This window comes from Falco peregrinus, chromosome 6 (genome assembly GCF_023634155.1).
Source record: "Falco peregrinus isolate bFalPer1 chromosome 6, bFalPer1.pri, whole genome shotgun sequence".
Taxonomy (NCBI): Eukaryota; Metazoa; Chordata; class Aves; order Falconiformes; family Falconidae; genus Falco; species Falco peregrinus.
This window is the reverse complement of record NC_073726.1, coordinates 89,302,196-89,317,632: the sequence shown is the minus strand read 5'-3', so window position 1 is coordinate 89,317,632 and position 15,437 is coordinate 89,302,196. Positions and strand designations below refer to the sequence as shown.

The 15,437-nt window shown below is 49.7% G+C and overlaps 1 protein-coding gene across 2 annotated transcripts in view; it reads left to right on the top strand.

Moving 5' to 3' along the window:
- IGSF11 (immunoglobulin superfamily member 11) overlaps nt 1-15,437 on the top strand; it is a 107,628-nt gene that overhangs the window by 50,550 nt on the left and 41,641 nt on the right. Inside the window, exon 2 of one of the 2 annotated variants that reach the window (XM_055809195.1) lies at nt 6,157-6,232. The exons of the other annotated variant lie outside the window; for it this stretch is intronic. Within the exon in view, the coding sequence (XP_055665170.1) occupies nt 6,190-6,232 (43 nt within the window). The 5' untranslated portion in view covers nt 6,157-6,189. The remainder of the gene's footprint in view (nt 1-6,156; nt 6,233-15,437) is intronic. 2 annotated transcript variants of the gene reach the window in all.

Below are 15,437 nucleotides of genomic sequence, written 5' to 3'. Positions count from 1 at the left end.
GGAGCCAGCCAGCACGGAGAGGGAAGGGTCCTACATGGAACAAAAGCAGCCATTTTGAGAGCTGTGCTTAGCCCTAAATTGCAAAGAAATACAAAAATAAAATGCAATTATGACTATACAGCTGGAGGACAAAGCTATTATAATGATGGTGCAGAGCCATCGGTAACTGTATGATGAGAAAATGCAAAAATCTTTCTGCCATCTGGTCAAGTCTAGTATTTACGTAGTTCTCATTGTTAATGGTCCTCACATCAAGTATGTATTGTAAGGCTGCATCCTTAGCAATATTTTAAGGCTGGATCTATAGCAATAGGATGTATGATCAGGCGTGCAATCAAATGCACACAAATCTCTAAATTTCTCATCAGCTTTTTAGGAAAGCATTCTGCCTGGTAGACAGATAAAATACTTTTTTGCTTGTCTGCACTTGTCAAAGTCTCTTTGGCTTCAAATACCTCTGAACAGTCTCCCCTGAGCTTGGCTTCCTGTTTTTGCTGTCCCTCCTCTGTAAAATGAATGTAAGTTATTGAGCAAGTATTGGCTTGCTATTAGTCCATCCAGTCAGACCTGTGGAGGGGTGAGGGGTGATTAAAATAGGGAGCATGTAATCACCTGAGCTGGAATTTAGTCATGACACTGGGCTTATCACATTTAATCTTATAAAAGAAAGGACCGCAGGATCTCTGATGGCTAGAAGTGGTCTGGTCCCCAGCTTTACCTCTGGACTGAAAGCTTGGGTGTCCAACAGCATGGCTCTCCTGGCCCGGGCTTGACAGAGAGAACAACCTGCTGTCAACACAACCTTGGGCAGCATTTTATTTTTTGACATTTTGCTATAGGTTTTTGCCTGTTCAGGCTCGGTGAGTGTGGGAGCAGAGCCAGTGGGAGGCCTGGCTGTAGCAGGGCTGTTAAGGAAGGGTGGCTACAGGTTTCTTCTGGGATGATTGCTTTTGAACGTCTCTTGGGGTGCCTCTCTAAGGAGGCCTGAAGGGAGAGGCGATGTCAGAGAAGAGGGGACCAAGTATGGGCTGGAGCGAAGCAGGTCTGTGAACTCGGAGGTGGGATCACCCTTGCTGCTGTCGTTAAGAGCTCTGGGGCAGAGCACGGGAGGATTTCAGCCGCTGCATTGCAGGCGTCTCACAGTGAGATGCCCATTCACAGAGACGCAGTTCCCCAGCCTGGTCTGACCTCTGTGTGCTCCACTGAAGAGGGCTGAGCGTGTGCAGCGGAGGGATGCTCTGGGCTGTGTAAGCACTTTTGATGCAAAGTGATGGATGCCCAGTGGTAGCTAGCACGGATGACTACCTGGCATCAAGCTCCCCGTGGAAAACACTCTCTGGCCACTGTGGGCCCAGCTGTCCCTGGGGGTGCTGTGGAAGCAGGGTGACTGAAGTCGTGCATTCGGTCCATGGGGACCTGCCCTTGGCCTCAGCAGGTGCAGCAGACCCCCAGGTATGGCAGGGGCACAGCCACTCCGAAAGGGTCGCTACCTTCCATCGCTGCACCGGCAGCTCTGCTGGCTGTGCACCGAGGACACAGGAGGAAGAACAAGCTAACAGTTTTAGTTGACAGGGCTGTCTTAATACCTGTGTAGATCTATAGGCAGAGTTGCCTGAGGAAAGATGAAAAATTAATGGGGACATTTTCACCCTGGCTGGCTCACATGCCATTTTAATCCTGCTGCCAACATGATGGGCGTTTCTGCCTGAGAAGAAGTGTTGAGTGAAATCCAAATCGTTTGACAAGGAGCAAAAACAGCTACTGATGGAGCCTGGGGCAATAAATCAGTTTGTAAACATTCTGCACTTTGAGGAAGGTCTGTACGCAGATTTTGTTTCTAATGGTGGCTTGGGCAAAGGTCTAAGCACCTCTGAAGCGTAGACTATCTTCAGCAGGAGGCAGTTTCTTCTGCAAATGAGGAGAAATGGGGTGGCAGTGGGGAACAGGCATAGCATAGCAGGGAAGCCGGTTTTATTCTAGATGATGAAGGCTTGGCTTGTGTGTAGAGTAGCACCCATGTATCTCAAGGTAGGATTTGTGCAAAGTGTGCAAATCTTTTGTCAGTTCCTTTGGTGGAAAATTCGCACCTCAGTGCTTAGAAGGTAGGTGGCTTGCACGGTGACAGCTAATGTCAGGGGAAGTTTCGTAAAAGCAAGGGCTGCTGGATTTTGGATGGAAATGCTGAGCCGTGTGGTGAGCTCAAAACCTGGGATGAAATCGAGAATTACTTCTGGGGAGGTGGCAGTGGGATGTATAGGTGCAAGAAAGTTAGGGCAGGAATTGGGAAAAGAGTATTCAAGGTTTGCCCAGCCAAGTGGTTCTGGTTACAGCACCAGCTCCCGGGGACCGCTGCCTGGGAGCTGGGGGCACAGCAACCAGTGAGTGCACCCCAGGGCTCGGGATGAGCAGGGACACGCTGCTCTCCCTGTCAGCCTGCAGCAGCCACTGTGTTACCCCAACTCGTTCTTTGTCAGCCAGGCAAAAGGACTCATCCTCTTTCCAGAGAGATCAAGCCTGAAAAGTAAAAATAGTCCGATTTGGACTGGAGCTTAAACCTAAAGTGATTACATGACTTCTATTAAAGCAAAAAGCAAACAAACCAACCCTGTTTTCCGTTGGTGATTACATAACTCACAAATCAGATGAATGGGCAGTCTTCAAAGCCATTGCCAGGGGAAAGCACCTGGACAGCTCAAACCCAGCGGCCACGTGCTGTGGCAACTGGTGCTCCGGTGGAGGCTGAGCCTTGGAAACACGGCTCTCGCCCTGCCTGTAGTTTGCAGCTTGCTGCTCCTGCTTTGCAAGGGGATGTGTGCCTTTTCCCAGCTTTATTAGATGACCTTGTAACCTGTCCCTCAGCATTGTGCTGCTCTCTCTGTGCTGGAGGGTGTAGAGCAGCTCTGTTGGGCACTTGGGCTTCAGAGGACCGCTAGCCAACTGGTTTTGCCAGTGTCTGTGCAGCAGTGCAGGCAGCAGGGAAGCTGTGTTTTGTACTGGGAGAGAGCCCTGAGAGAACAGTAGAAGAGGTTACATTCCCAGATCCTACCTACATGCACAGTACAATGTAAATAGTCCTGAAGAGCCGCACGGACAGTCGGTGTGAATGGCAGACCAGGATTTCACTGCAAAAAGCTTCTGTGAAAACTTGTGTAAATCAGACCCTGCTGGGGTCCTGCCATGGAGATTTCCCATCGTAGTACAGGGAAGTTTACCTCAGTGAAGCTTACCCCAGGTGATGGTTTTCCTGAATCAACAACAGTTGAGAGATGGCTGCGTGCTGTGGCTCGTGCTCTGGGTGATTTCTCAGGTGCCTTTGTCCTCATTGCAGGTCACCAGTCAGTCTCTCAGCTGGAAGTTGCTGCTGAGTCTGCTACATGGTTTTGTAAACACTGAGGATGGATGAAGGATACGAAGGAAATGATGAAGGATATGATCTCTCATCTTTCTGATACATAGCTTGAGGGCTTTGGATTTTTCCTGGTCTGAAATCCTGCTGGAAACCTGGCTTCCACAAGGTCATCACATAGCAGCAGAGTTGAGTGCAAATCTCTGAACTCAAGGTCCTTTTGGCTGTAGGCTGGGGGTCCAGCAGGTCCCTGGCCCCGACACGTAGTAAGGTGGTGGTGGAAGAAGTGAATGATTCCCCATCACTTGGTTTGCCTGCTGCTCTGGAAGTGAAGTGTTGATGCAAGAGACAGCCAGCATGGCAAAATCTGGTCTTTAAAGGCTGTTCTGGGGAAGATAAGCTTGTAGGGGATAACGGATTTGTTGGGAGCACGTAGGTAAGGCATGAAGGTGTCATCTCAACGGAGTTATGGGCAGGACCAGGAGGACCCCTTGTCCACAGTGATGAGTGGGTAGGGGTTATCTGCAGGAGTGGAGCCAGCACTTGGGTTTTAACCTGCGCATCTAGCAAGGACTGAGCTCACGTGCCAGGTTCCAAACGTGTGTGTGTGGGGGTGAGCCAGGGCAACAGCCATGAAACAACTGAGGATAACCCTGCAGTGAAGGTACTCATCGGGGGGGAAGGAAGGAGCACCGAGCTGGGCTACTGAGCCTGAGGCACTGACAGGGGAAGCTGAGCAGTCCAGCATGTCGCCTTGCACATTGGTGATGGTAAGAGCTCTTTGCCCTGTGCTGCTGTCCCTTTTTAGGGTCTCTTTCTTGCACTGCAGCCTCTTGGAGTCTTATCCTCGGGCTGTTTGCTTTGCACAATGGTTTCAATATTTCACTCCTGTCCCCTGTCCGGGGAGAGTTCACAGTCGGGACTGGGTAGAAACAGGAGCTTGTGCTCCTTTATGTGAGAGCATTGGCCATCCTGCTTCCAGCAAAACGGCCAGTGCCTGATACTTTGTAGGAAGACCCCACCACCAGCCCCGCATGCCTACATGTCATGGGATAGACACAGGAGGGCAAAGCTTTCTTCATCCGCCTTGGAGCGGGTTTTGAAGCAGCCTAAGGTAGGCAACAGTAAATTAGTAAGGAATTGCCTCCATATGTTTGTGTGCATGCATATATGTATGTGTTGATTTGTGGATGTCATCTATTTCTCCTCAGTAGTCCTCCCAGTTCGTTGCTGCGCCAGTTCCCTGCTGAAGTCGGGTGATTATTCTGTGGCCAGAGTGGGCTGAAGGTGGAAATGATTTTATTTGGAGAAACTCCTTTACCAAATACAGCACTTCTGCACACCTTTTCCAGGAAATGTTTTTTTGTCTTCTTCTGTGAGCGTTTACCATCACCTGTGCAGATGAGATCTGTTACTATATTCTGCTTTGTGCTCTGTTTTGCTCCTCTATCTCCTCTCAGATCAGCTGTCTTCTTCCTTCTTCCCTTCCCATTAGGCTATTACCTGATCTCTCTCCTAGTACTGCTGCCATCCTTGACACTAGCTGCTGCCAGGCTTGCAGAATTCCAGCAATACTGACACATTTCAGCTTTTATTATTTTTTTTCCCTTCCTTTCAAGCACACTTCAGAGGCAGAGCTGGATGTTTGGGGGTGGCTGGGGGGTTCCTGAGTTTGCAGCAGGTTTTCTGCAATGAGTTGCAGAAGGCATTTGCAATGGTTGCTCTCCGAGGGGTGAGCAGACCAGTTAGTCCAGAGACAGGTGACCTAAACCCAGAAATGTAACTGCTGGTGTGGTTAACTCCTTAGTCACTGAGCAATAATATCTGGCAAATGTGTGACTACCCAGCTTTTAACTGCCTCCAACATATCGCTGAAGTGCGAAGGGCCCTGTTGTCTCATGTGCAGCTGCTACAGCCTCCTGACAGCTCTTCTGCTTCAGAGACTTCTTGTAGAGTCATTGATAGTTATGGAGGTGGGGGGGAGGAATATAGGAAGGAAGGAGCTGAATTAAAGCGCATTTTATGTAAAAGCAGTTAACGTAGATACTGCATCCCCAAGTGTAGGATTCACATTGCATTCAATTTGCTAAAAGCTTGCGTATAGGTGGCCCGGCTGCTGCCCCTGTCAGCATGTCAGTGCCTGGCGCTCAGTTGCTGCAGAGTACGCTGGGTCTGCCTGATCCACTTGGGGAGGGAAGCTGCCTGTGGAAAGCAGCTGATGAAATACAGACATAATCCTGCTTCCAGTAAACCTATCTGGGAAAACGGCTGTGTTTCTCCAAGGTAAGGCAGTGCCAGCAAACCACGGTGCTCAATCTAGGCACTAAAATTTCTTGTTCCTGACGTATTTAAAGAATCCTGCATTATTGATCACGATATCCGTTGGTATCCGTTTCTCTAGGCAAGTTGATTGCTCCAGCAACCTGTATTGATTGCATTTATTGCCACATTATCGAAGGTTGGTGGCTTTTTTTCCCGAATGGCTCTTCCTAAATGTATACTTTCTTCTACCAAATGATGCATGTCTCATTCTGTGTGTCTCAGAGGTGCACTGCATGAATGGCACCCTTATGGTGGTGTTCCAGTTCACTGGCAGGCTTTGTCCTTCCCCTGTTACCCCGTATTTCTCGATCACTCTGTTACACATGTGAAAGTGCCTTCTGTTACGTTAGACCTGGACTGGCCACTGGGTAGTGAAGCAGATCCATTGCTCTGCTGAGTCTGGTATATCACACACAAATTATATCTAGAGTTACCTCCTTATAGCTTTATAGCTTTTTTTTTTTTTTTTTTTTTTTCTCTGTTCACAGTCTCATCAGGTTTCTGCATCAGTGGTCTGTCCCATGGTAATGCAGAGCAGCTGGATCAAAAGGGCTGCAACCACAGGTGAGCTCTGTCTCTCGCAGAGCAGATGAAGCACAGAATTCTGGTCTGAACCGTGATGGGGCATAGCACCATACTCAGCTCCCTGTGAAAGGTGAAGCACCAAAGCCCAGATATGAGACTGAACTCCCCCAAGGCTCCTGAATTGAGGGGTCCAGCCCACCAAACCAGCCCTTTCACCAGCCCTCCCCAGTGTGTCGAGTCTGATTGATCTCATTGCCTCTGTAGTCCCGGCACCTTAGTGCTACCATCCTGCCCGTGCCATGGGCCTTGTTCATCGCGGTGCTCCAAGAGATGCACGTAGGGTAGCCCTCCGAGTTGTTCTGGTGTGCTCTGCACTAGAAATGCCTCATCTGCTAAGCGGAGGGTGGGTTTCTTTTTTTTCTAGTACATCATTGGTCTCATAAAAGACTAAGTGACTCAGTTCAGTGGTGCAGAAAAATGGAATCTGTGTTTTCTGTCTAGTGGCTGTTGCTTCTTTTTAGTTTGCTCTGAGACTCATTCCTCCCGTGTCCCCCGCTGTCTCCCAGTTCCTCCCACTCCAAAACGTGTATAGCCAGGGGCTCTTACCCTTGCTCCTATATTTCTCCTACAGCTTCTGTCCCTGCTCCTCTTTGGGCTTATGTGCAGACCTGCTGGTTGCTTGGTCATGGGTCTTTGCCCAGTGTCTGGGGCAGGATGCTCGAGGACAATGGCTTCTTTTCCAGCTGTGTCTGAGAAGCCTGGCCATCTCCCAGGCTTCATCACATTCATCCACCAGCCCCGGGCTGCCCTTGCCTCCTCACCCGCTGTGAGCCCTGGACAGCTCTTCCCTCTTAGCAGTGGCTCCAGGGATGCTGTGCAGATACCCAGCCTCTGAGCGCACACAGACCTGGCAGAGCTTGTACACTCCATATCACTTTGCTTGTGATATGGCACCAGTCTTACCCTTTGGGAGATGTGTTCCAGAAGTAACGCTGACCCTGCTGGCCAGGAACCCGAGAGGAGCCCCTGTGGCAGCTCCAGGCCACCCACCCCATGACCACACAGCAGGCAACACATGCAACGCGTGTGAGCGGTGCTGCCAGCCCTGCTGAAGGGCTCCTGGCATGCTTGGCCTGACTTCCATGTTGTAGTTGAGTCTGTATTTGCTGGGTCTCTTGAAACCTTTCAGGAAGAGCAGAATGAAATCTGTTGGGTTTGGCGGCGAGCTCCCTCAGCCCTTCCTTCTGCTCAGGGCAGGGGTGAAGTCTGTGTATTTTTATCTCCACTTGGGCGTCGAATTCCATGTCTTTATTTGGCTTGCAGCCTTCATCCCTCTGCCGGGATGCCTCTGGCCGTACCTGGTTATATCCAGCCCTTCGGCATGCGTGTGGGGATTCTTGCTAGAGTGGTGGCCACCCCCTCCTTCTCCACCTGTTATGAAGATCTGGGGATAGGGTGGGGATAAGGACTCAGGCGGCAGTTGCGCTTGGTGGATAGAGTTAATCCCCGGAGTCTTGAGCGTCTCCTGTTCTGCTGGCCTGCCAGTTTTCCTGCCTCCAGCCCCTGCCCCGGTGGGGTAGGGTTACTGAAGATGCAGGGGGGTGGGAGCCGTGGGGGGAGCACGGCTATTCTGAGGAGCCGGGTTTGGTTACGGCTCAGAACCCGTGGCGTGCCAGAGACGCTCGGGTATCGCTGGCACGGAGCCATGGGTACCCAAGCAGGGGGGCAGGAGCTACAAGATGGGAGCTTGAGAAGATGCTCAAGGACCTGCAAGACTGCGTGAGCCATTTATTTTTTTTTTTTACCCAAACAATTACAGAGATAAAATATGCCAGTTCAAGACCAGGAAGTAGTGGCACTGAAAATGCATAGGGCAGTTCATCTAGTAACTTTCAATTATTCCTCCTCCTGAACTCCCCACTGCTGTGCCTCCTTGGCAGTCAGGGAGAGGATACAGATCTGGTTTTTGCGTGGATAGCCATGGTGAAGTGCCTTGTCTCAGGGTGCCAGGGGTTTGTGGAGCAGGGATAGCCAGGTAGACCTGTAATTTATCTGCTAGATGGTAATGCATGTTGCAGAGGTGGCTTGTAGATACTCAGTTGCTCTGAATATCTTTACAGATAATGATCAGGCGTCATTGAGATGCAAAGTGCTGTTCAACATGCTTTATAAGCCCCTGAGCATAGAAGCTTAGTTTGTCTCAGACAAGAGACTTCATGACCTCAGGGACAGGGCAGGAGGCAGGGATGTGAGGATCAAGTGTGCTCAGCTCCGGCTCGGTTTGATTTCTCTGTGCTTGCTGGCAACGTTTTGGTGAATGAGGACAGTGCTGCACATATGTGTGTAGCTAACATCACTGTGCAGTGTGTGGGCATGCCTAAAATAAGCTTGCTTACATTGATTTGCATCCATACCTGCCTGGTACTTACCCCTCTTTTATGGACCTTTAAAGAAAATGGTATTTTCACCTGCTGACACATAAAGAAAATCTCATTTGAGAATTTGGCTGCCTGCAGGCTCCTGTCCTACATCCTGAGCACTCCTGCAATGCTATCTTCTTTTGCTGACATCCCCAGGATCAAGCACCACAGCATTTGCAGAGAGTCCATGTGTTTTCAGGCCCCCTGTGCCCTACCAAAGCTTTCTACCCTCCCCACCTCATCTAGTAACACTCAGCTCCTTCCTACATCTCTTGCAACCTTTGGAAATATACTTTCTCCTCTCCTTCCTATTTGCTTGGCCAGGTACTGCTTTGGCCAGTACTTGGCTCTGGCATCTATGTGTGCTGATTGACTGCCTGGCAGGCGAAACCAGGCAGCTGTCTGTTGAGTTGTTACAACAGTTTGTCACAACACAAATTTACTCATCCCCTCCATGTCACCAAACTTACAGGAGCCTAAATCTTGGAGGTGTCTACTGATTTGTTATATTTCTGACCAGCAGGTTTGAAAACTGTGTGGGTGACAAAATACTGACGTACACCCACACAAACTCACAGTGTGATCTCAATAAATGACATAAGTGTTGTATATATAGACAGTAATCATAGCTTTTTGGCTTAAAAGCAAGTCCACCTCTCTAACTTAATTACCAATCAAGTTTTCTCTCTTTTTTTTTTTTTTTTTTTTTCCTTCTGAATTATCTGTGCAAACTCTCTTGGTCTTTTCTGAGCTTCTCTGTTGTGGGTATTTAGTGGGTGGTTATGCTTGGACCACAGCCCCAGGTCTCAGTGCTGCTGGGTCCTCTGCCTTGGAGAAGACCCCAGGCAGCATGTCTGTAGATAGCTAAAGGCCGCTGCCCATTTCCCAGAAACATACCCTGTGCGTGGATACTCTGAAGCCCATGGCAAAATATCTGTGCCTGCTTTCTTTGTTCCCTGCTTGGCACTGCGTGTGAAATTCCTCTTGGAGAGGGATGTGGGGGAGCCCTATGGGAAAGCATAGCACTGTTTCATGAATAAAAGGGTATTTACAAAACAACAGGGTTTGTTATAGCTACATGCAGACTTTATACCAGACAGCGATGCCAGCATTCCTAAGAATCAGCAAGCAGAAAGACTATTCACAGGCATAGTCAGCTGATTAATTTATTCACTGACAATGATTCTTATGGACAAGCATTCTGGAAAATAGTATTTAGGAAATAAAATCAATAGTCCTTTTTAAGAATTCCAGAGCTATTAGGGAAGTAAAGACACTTCATACTTTTCGTTATGTGATGCTTGATAAAGCACAGAGGAATCATCTTCTCTCAGTTTGAGTGTTTTTGCATATATTGCTACAGTAACCAGAACTACTGCCTGCTGTCTTACAGCTATTAATGATTGTGCTGCTTCAGCGGATAGGTTCAGCTCTTACTACATCTTTGCCTGCAGTCTATCAGTTTCATATATTTTCCTCCAGATTTTCACCCATAACTCTATGTCTGTATCCTCCCTATAAGCTTTTTTTTCCTGCAGGATGCTCCTCTAGTGTCACCTGTTCTCTCAAACTTCTGTCCTTAGTTCTAAAACTTTCCTACTTTAGCCCCTCATTCATGCTTTTACCTTTTTGTCTTCTTTCCTCCAAGGCCCCCAGCAGCTCTTCACCCAAACAGTTTGTTACAGCCTCAGTCACCAGTTCTGCCCCTATATATCTCCCTTTACAGGTTCTTCTGTGCATGGTGGGTTTTCTTTTTAGTCCTGATAGAGCTGCTTCCTTGCCCTCTTTTTTTTTCCCGGGTCTGTGCTACAGTTTCTCACACCAACTTGTTGTGCCCCATTTTAGCATGTTTAAGACCTCCTTGGAATCATCTTTTACTCTTAACATTACCAAAAACAACAGCTCCCTGGGGTCTCTAAGCACTACTGTAGTACAAATACATATATAAAATTCATCATCTTGCTAGGGCACATTCCTGATGTCCTAACCTAGCAATTTCCTTGCTCTTAGTGTGTGGGTTTTTCAAACGATGTGATAGAGAAGTATATTGTAGTCACTTAGCAACCAGAACTGCCTTTTGAAAGCAAAAATCCTGGTTTTGTTTCGTAATTTGGGTTTCTAGAACCTTAAAATTAATAATTGTGTGCTCAGGAAATCGATGAAGTGTTTGCAGGGTTGCAGAATTAAGATACCCTGTTGGTTTATTTGCTGGCATGCATGCACGTGTGTGCATGCTTGTTTGCTTGCTTGCTCTCCCTAGTCATAGGTGGCACGGAGTATTTTCTTGGCCTTTTCTTCTGCACCTGATTTTCAGGACTGTTGTTCAACTCCACTTAGAGTCAGCGTGAACTTTGGTGCTCGAAAATTTGGAAAAATCAGTTCCTCTGCTGCAGGCTGCCTCCGATGCATCCCCAGCTGTGAAAAGCTCCACCTGCCCTCTATTCAACAGCCAGCGCTTCCAGCTTCGTCCCCGGCAAACTCTGCAATGCAGCTCTGAGTGATCAATGCAAAAGTCTTTGGCATACGAAAACTAAAAGTGTGGGGACAGCACAAAATAAATTGAATTGCAAAAGAAAAGAGCGCAGGCAATTCTCCTGATTGCATTATTCAGCTTCACATTTATTTAATTAAAACCCAGCATTTTCTAATTAAAAAGCAGCCCCTGCAGAATTTCCCGGTTGCTGCCTGCGAGGGGGGATGCGGCAGGCGGGGCTCGCTGCAGCGGCTGGGGCGGGGGGGGTCCCTGGGGCGGAGATAGCTTAGCTATCTCCTAAAGGCTAGGGGATGCTGAGGGACAGCCGGGGGGACGCCCTGGGGGGGGGGTGCCCGGGGAGGGGGGGGGGGGGCAGGCATCCCGCTTTCAAGGCAGCGCGCTGCCCTCTAATGCTGCTCACCGGTAGCGGCGGGGGGAGCCCGGAGGGTGCCGGCTGGAGGACGGAGCCCCGCGGGCTCCCTGGCGAGGCTCCGGGGAGAAAAAGGGACATTTTCTGTCCCACCGGGGAGGGGTGTGTGTGTGCGTCACTGTCCGAGGGGATGCGGTGAGCCCAGCCCTGGTGCCAGACCCGTAGTTTCGCCTCTCCATCCCCTTGGTGTGCGTGGTGCTGCAGCCGTGGAGAGCCTTATAGAGTGGCTGCTGTGTTGCGTTCTGTACCTTGTGCTTTTCCTTCTGGGAGTAAACTTCTCCCAAAATTTGCGGTGAATGAGCTTCGGGCCAGGAATGTTGCCCCAGGGCTTTCTTTTTAGCTGTGACTTGCCTTAGGTGAGGCAGTGGCTTGAGCTGCTGCAGAGGCGACGCTGCCCTTTGCCAGCGCTGCCCTTTTTCCTTTCCCTGGGCTCCCGAGAGGCTTGGCCCAGCCGCCTATGGCAGCTACGCCAGAGATGTCCAAAATTACCATATCTTGCAGATCTTGGCGGGGGGAACCTCCATCTCCATCGCTTGAGCCTGTGTCGAGCAAGATTTGCTCCTTCTGCTTCCGAGAATTGAATGCCTGGAGCTGGATTAGCCCTCGTGTTCTTCGCCAGGGTGGCACTGGGAAAGCGCTCTGGCAGCCCTGGTGCTGGGATCCCCTTTTTTTAATCATAATTCACCATAAGGCAATCACCAAGCCAGAAAGTGCTGGTGCTTTAGACGCTGGCCTGTGGAAGCGGGGCAGAGGCTCGGTGCAGCCATGGTGCTGGCAAGCGAGGGCTGGAAGAAGGTGGTGGAGGTGGGTGGCTGCCGCATCTCCTGCGTGGGGTGACCTCTCCGTGGCCCAAGGAAGGAGACTGGTGCGGGGCGGAAAGCTTCTGCCCGATAATGGAGTTCACTGTTTTCCTGACCTGAGGGCAATTGGGTAGGAAGCTTGGCTGGGAATGGCTCATCATAAGACTGTCATCAGTTGGTTTAAGTCGATACCAATTACAGGGTTATTAATTAAAAAAATGTGACTGCTGTGAATAATGATTGTAACCCTTTATTTTCCGGGCGGTCACATTGCATACGTCTAGTATGAATTAGAGCTCTTTACATGTGTTAGCTGGTGAAGGCTGTGCTCCCTTACACACATCTTTTAAGTGTCATAATAACATCTTTTTAAGTGTTAGGACTGATATTTTTTTCCCCCTCAGAACTGGCTTTCTCCTGCTTCAGGAGTATTCTCTGACCTGAGACTCTCCATTCATTCATCTCCTGCTGTCTGAGAAAACATTCAAAGTCTCAAACACAGCCCATCATGAAAGGGTAGATGTTCAATCAGGCATGGAAACCCGCCTGATGTCAACTCCTGTTCCCAAGAAGGCTTTCTGGCATTCCGCTAAATGTTCCCATGCTTTCATCTGTGGGAAAGAGATACTGGAGTGGTCACCATCCTTTGCTGGCACTGAGATATAAGAGCTTGGTTCTCATATTATTGCATGTGAGTTGCCTTCTGCGGTTAGCCTCCTGCCGGTCCCGTTGCCATCCGGGAGCAGGGAGCTTGGGGCTGGCTGATCCACATGATGACAGGAGTGTTTGCTCAAGCAATTATTGTGTTAGTCTCGTGGCTCTGGTGGGTTTCCAGGGTGGGCTGGTGGGTCCCTTTCCATGAGCAAAGCAAGGTGGTGACAGGGCTACCTGTACCCTGTGGTTCACCTCGTGAAGCGTGGCTCTAATCTGGTGGTGCCTTTTTTCTGTTCTGCACCTGGGGCACAAAAGCAAAGAGCTGCCTGGCTTTGGTTCATGGTTCCCCAGCCAAACTGAGAGACAGCTCCCAAAGGAGTGTACCCCTCCAAACCTCCTGTTTCCCTATAGCTCTAAGGCAAACTCTAAGCCTTACAGTGCCGTTCAGCTGTGCCCAGAAAAACTGCGGTTCCCTCCTTGCTGACACACAACTCGATCAATCTGGGGGCATGAATCCTCCTCGGGGATGCACGTAGCCCCGGCTCCATCACCGCTGGGCAGGACAGATGTGAATCCACGTGCATCGATGACGCAGGCAAACTGGATTTGGCCAGCTGCCGGGGCTTTGAATGTTCATTTTGGGGGAGGGAGGGAAGGAGGACAGAAGAGGGGAAAACCTGCCCTCTGCCTGCTCCTGGTGCTGAGGTGCCTGGGGAGGTGGGGGGGCTGCCAGCGGAGGAGGAGCCGGGGCAGGGCTTCTGGCTGCTGTGCCAGGAGGTCCCTTCCCCGTTTGATGGCAGAGACATAACACCGTGGGGCCGAGGCACGGGAGCCCAGCTGGACCCGTTTGTCCTTTTGCTGCATCCGGTGGGGTTGCATGTGCCTGCCTGTGTGTCTGTCGCTTTGTTTTTCCACCCTTTGTTTTTTAGTAATAATCCCCTCCAAGGTTATAGAGATATCGTTTGTCAGGCAAGCCGACAGAGCTCTTTCTTACTATGGGATTACATAAGAGAACACAGGCTTTATTACCATTTTAGGACGTATTAGCATTGTGGATTATTTCCATAGAGACTGAGCACAGCAGCAGCCTTCACTCCGGGCTCCCTTGTCCTTCCTCCCCCCACCTCTTACTTTTTAAAAATAATATTCATTAGCAAACAAACAAGCAGGAAGCCTCCTGTGAAGCCTAGTCCATGATCAGTGGTGTATGTGGGGGGCTGACACGAGTGCCAAGAGTACAGTGCAAGACTGCAGATGGAAGGAGGGTTTTGAAAAGATGATGCAGGACACCAAGAAAGCAGGTGTGCCTTCTTTATTTCTACTCATCCATGTGCCTTCTTGGGAGGCTAGGGAGAGCTGCTGCTTCTGCCTTGGTCATTCATTGCCCGTGGGATCATGGCAGGTCAGGTCAATGCCTCATGTTCTCAATTAAACAGTCTGTAAAATGGGGAGTTTAATTATACCGGGGTATCCTCTCGGCCAGAGGAACGCACGAGTCTGTGATCTATTCACAGCATCTTTTCTGTGACAAAGGCTGATCCTGAACCAGCTGTCTCATGCTGGCTGCGCATCTTTTGAGCTGCCGGTGGAGCTGGAAAGGAGTGTAGAGCATTGCTGTAAATAAAGGGAACTGCACGTGCTTCCCTTGGAAAAGCATCTTGCCATACTTTTACGTTCTGCATTTCTGATGTGCACTGTAAGCAGGCTGTGGAAGTATCTTCTCCCTGGATGGACCAGCAGGGAATATTTGAGGTCTTTCCCCTTTTCCATCAACACTTGCAGAGAGCAGAGATGTTCTTCCTCAGCAGGTCTAAGGGATCACTGAATGTAAAATCTGGAAACTGGTTTCCTCCTCTTGGTTGTGCATCTGCTACAGCACAACGTATTGGCATTTCTCACGGCCTGGTGGAAATGGTACAGGAAATTTTTTGCCTTCATCTGTGCTGTGGGTGTCTGTTATGTGAAATGGTTCATCGTGAGTCTCAAGCTGCATCACACAGAGCTGATAGTGGAGTTGATAGACACGACTGTCAAGGCTGATGCCAGTTCACTGGTCGATGACTCGTCCCCAGGTCTGGAACGGAGTCTTTTGTTTCTCCTCTTGCCTGGTCTTTTCAGGGCTCATAAGTCATCTAATTAGTGTTTCTTCTCCTGATGCTGCTCATATGTCACCTGTAACATGAAAGTTGTACTAGATCCTGAGTAACTCCCAGGTTAGGGAACACCTGCAATGTTTGTGCCGCAGTCATATGTCACAACTATCCCCCAGGGCCAATCTTACAAGAGAGCAATCAGACAGCTAACCACAGGCAAGAAAGAGCCTGCTGCTCTGTTTCTTGAACGCTTCTGTTCAGGCCTTTGCCCTGACGGGACCTGCAGGCACACACCTCTCCCCTACCAGCGAAACCCACAGGCTCCAGGTAGCAAATATACTCCAGTGGCGATACAAGCCTCTGCGGAATGGATG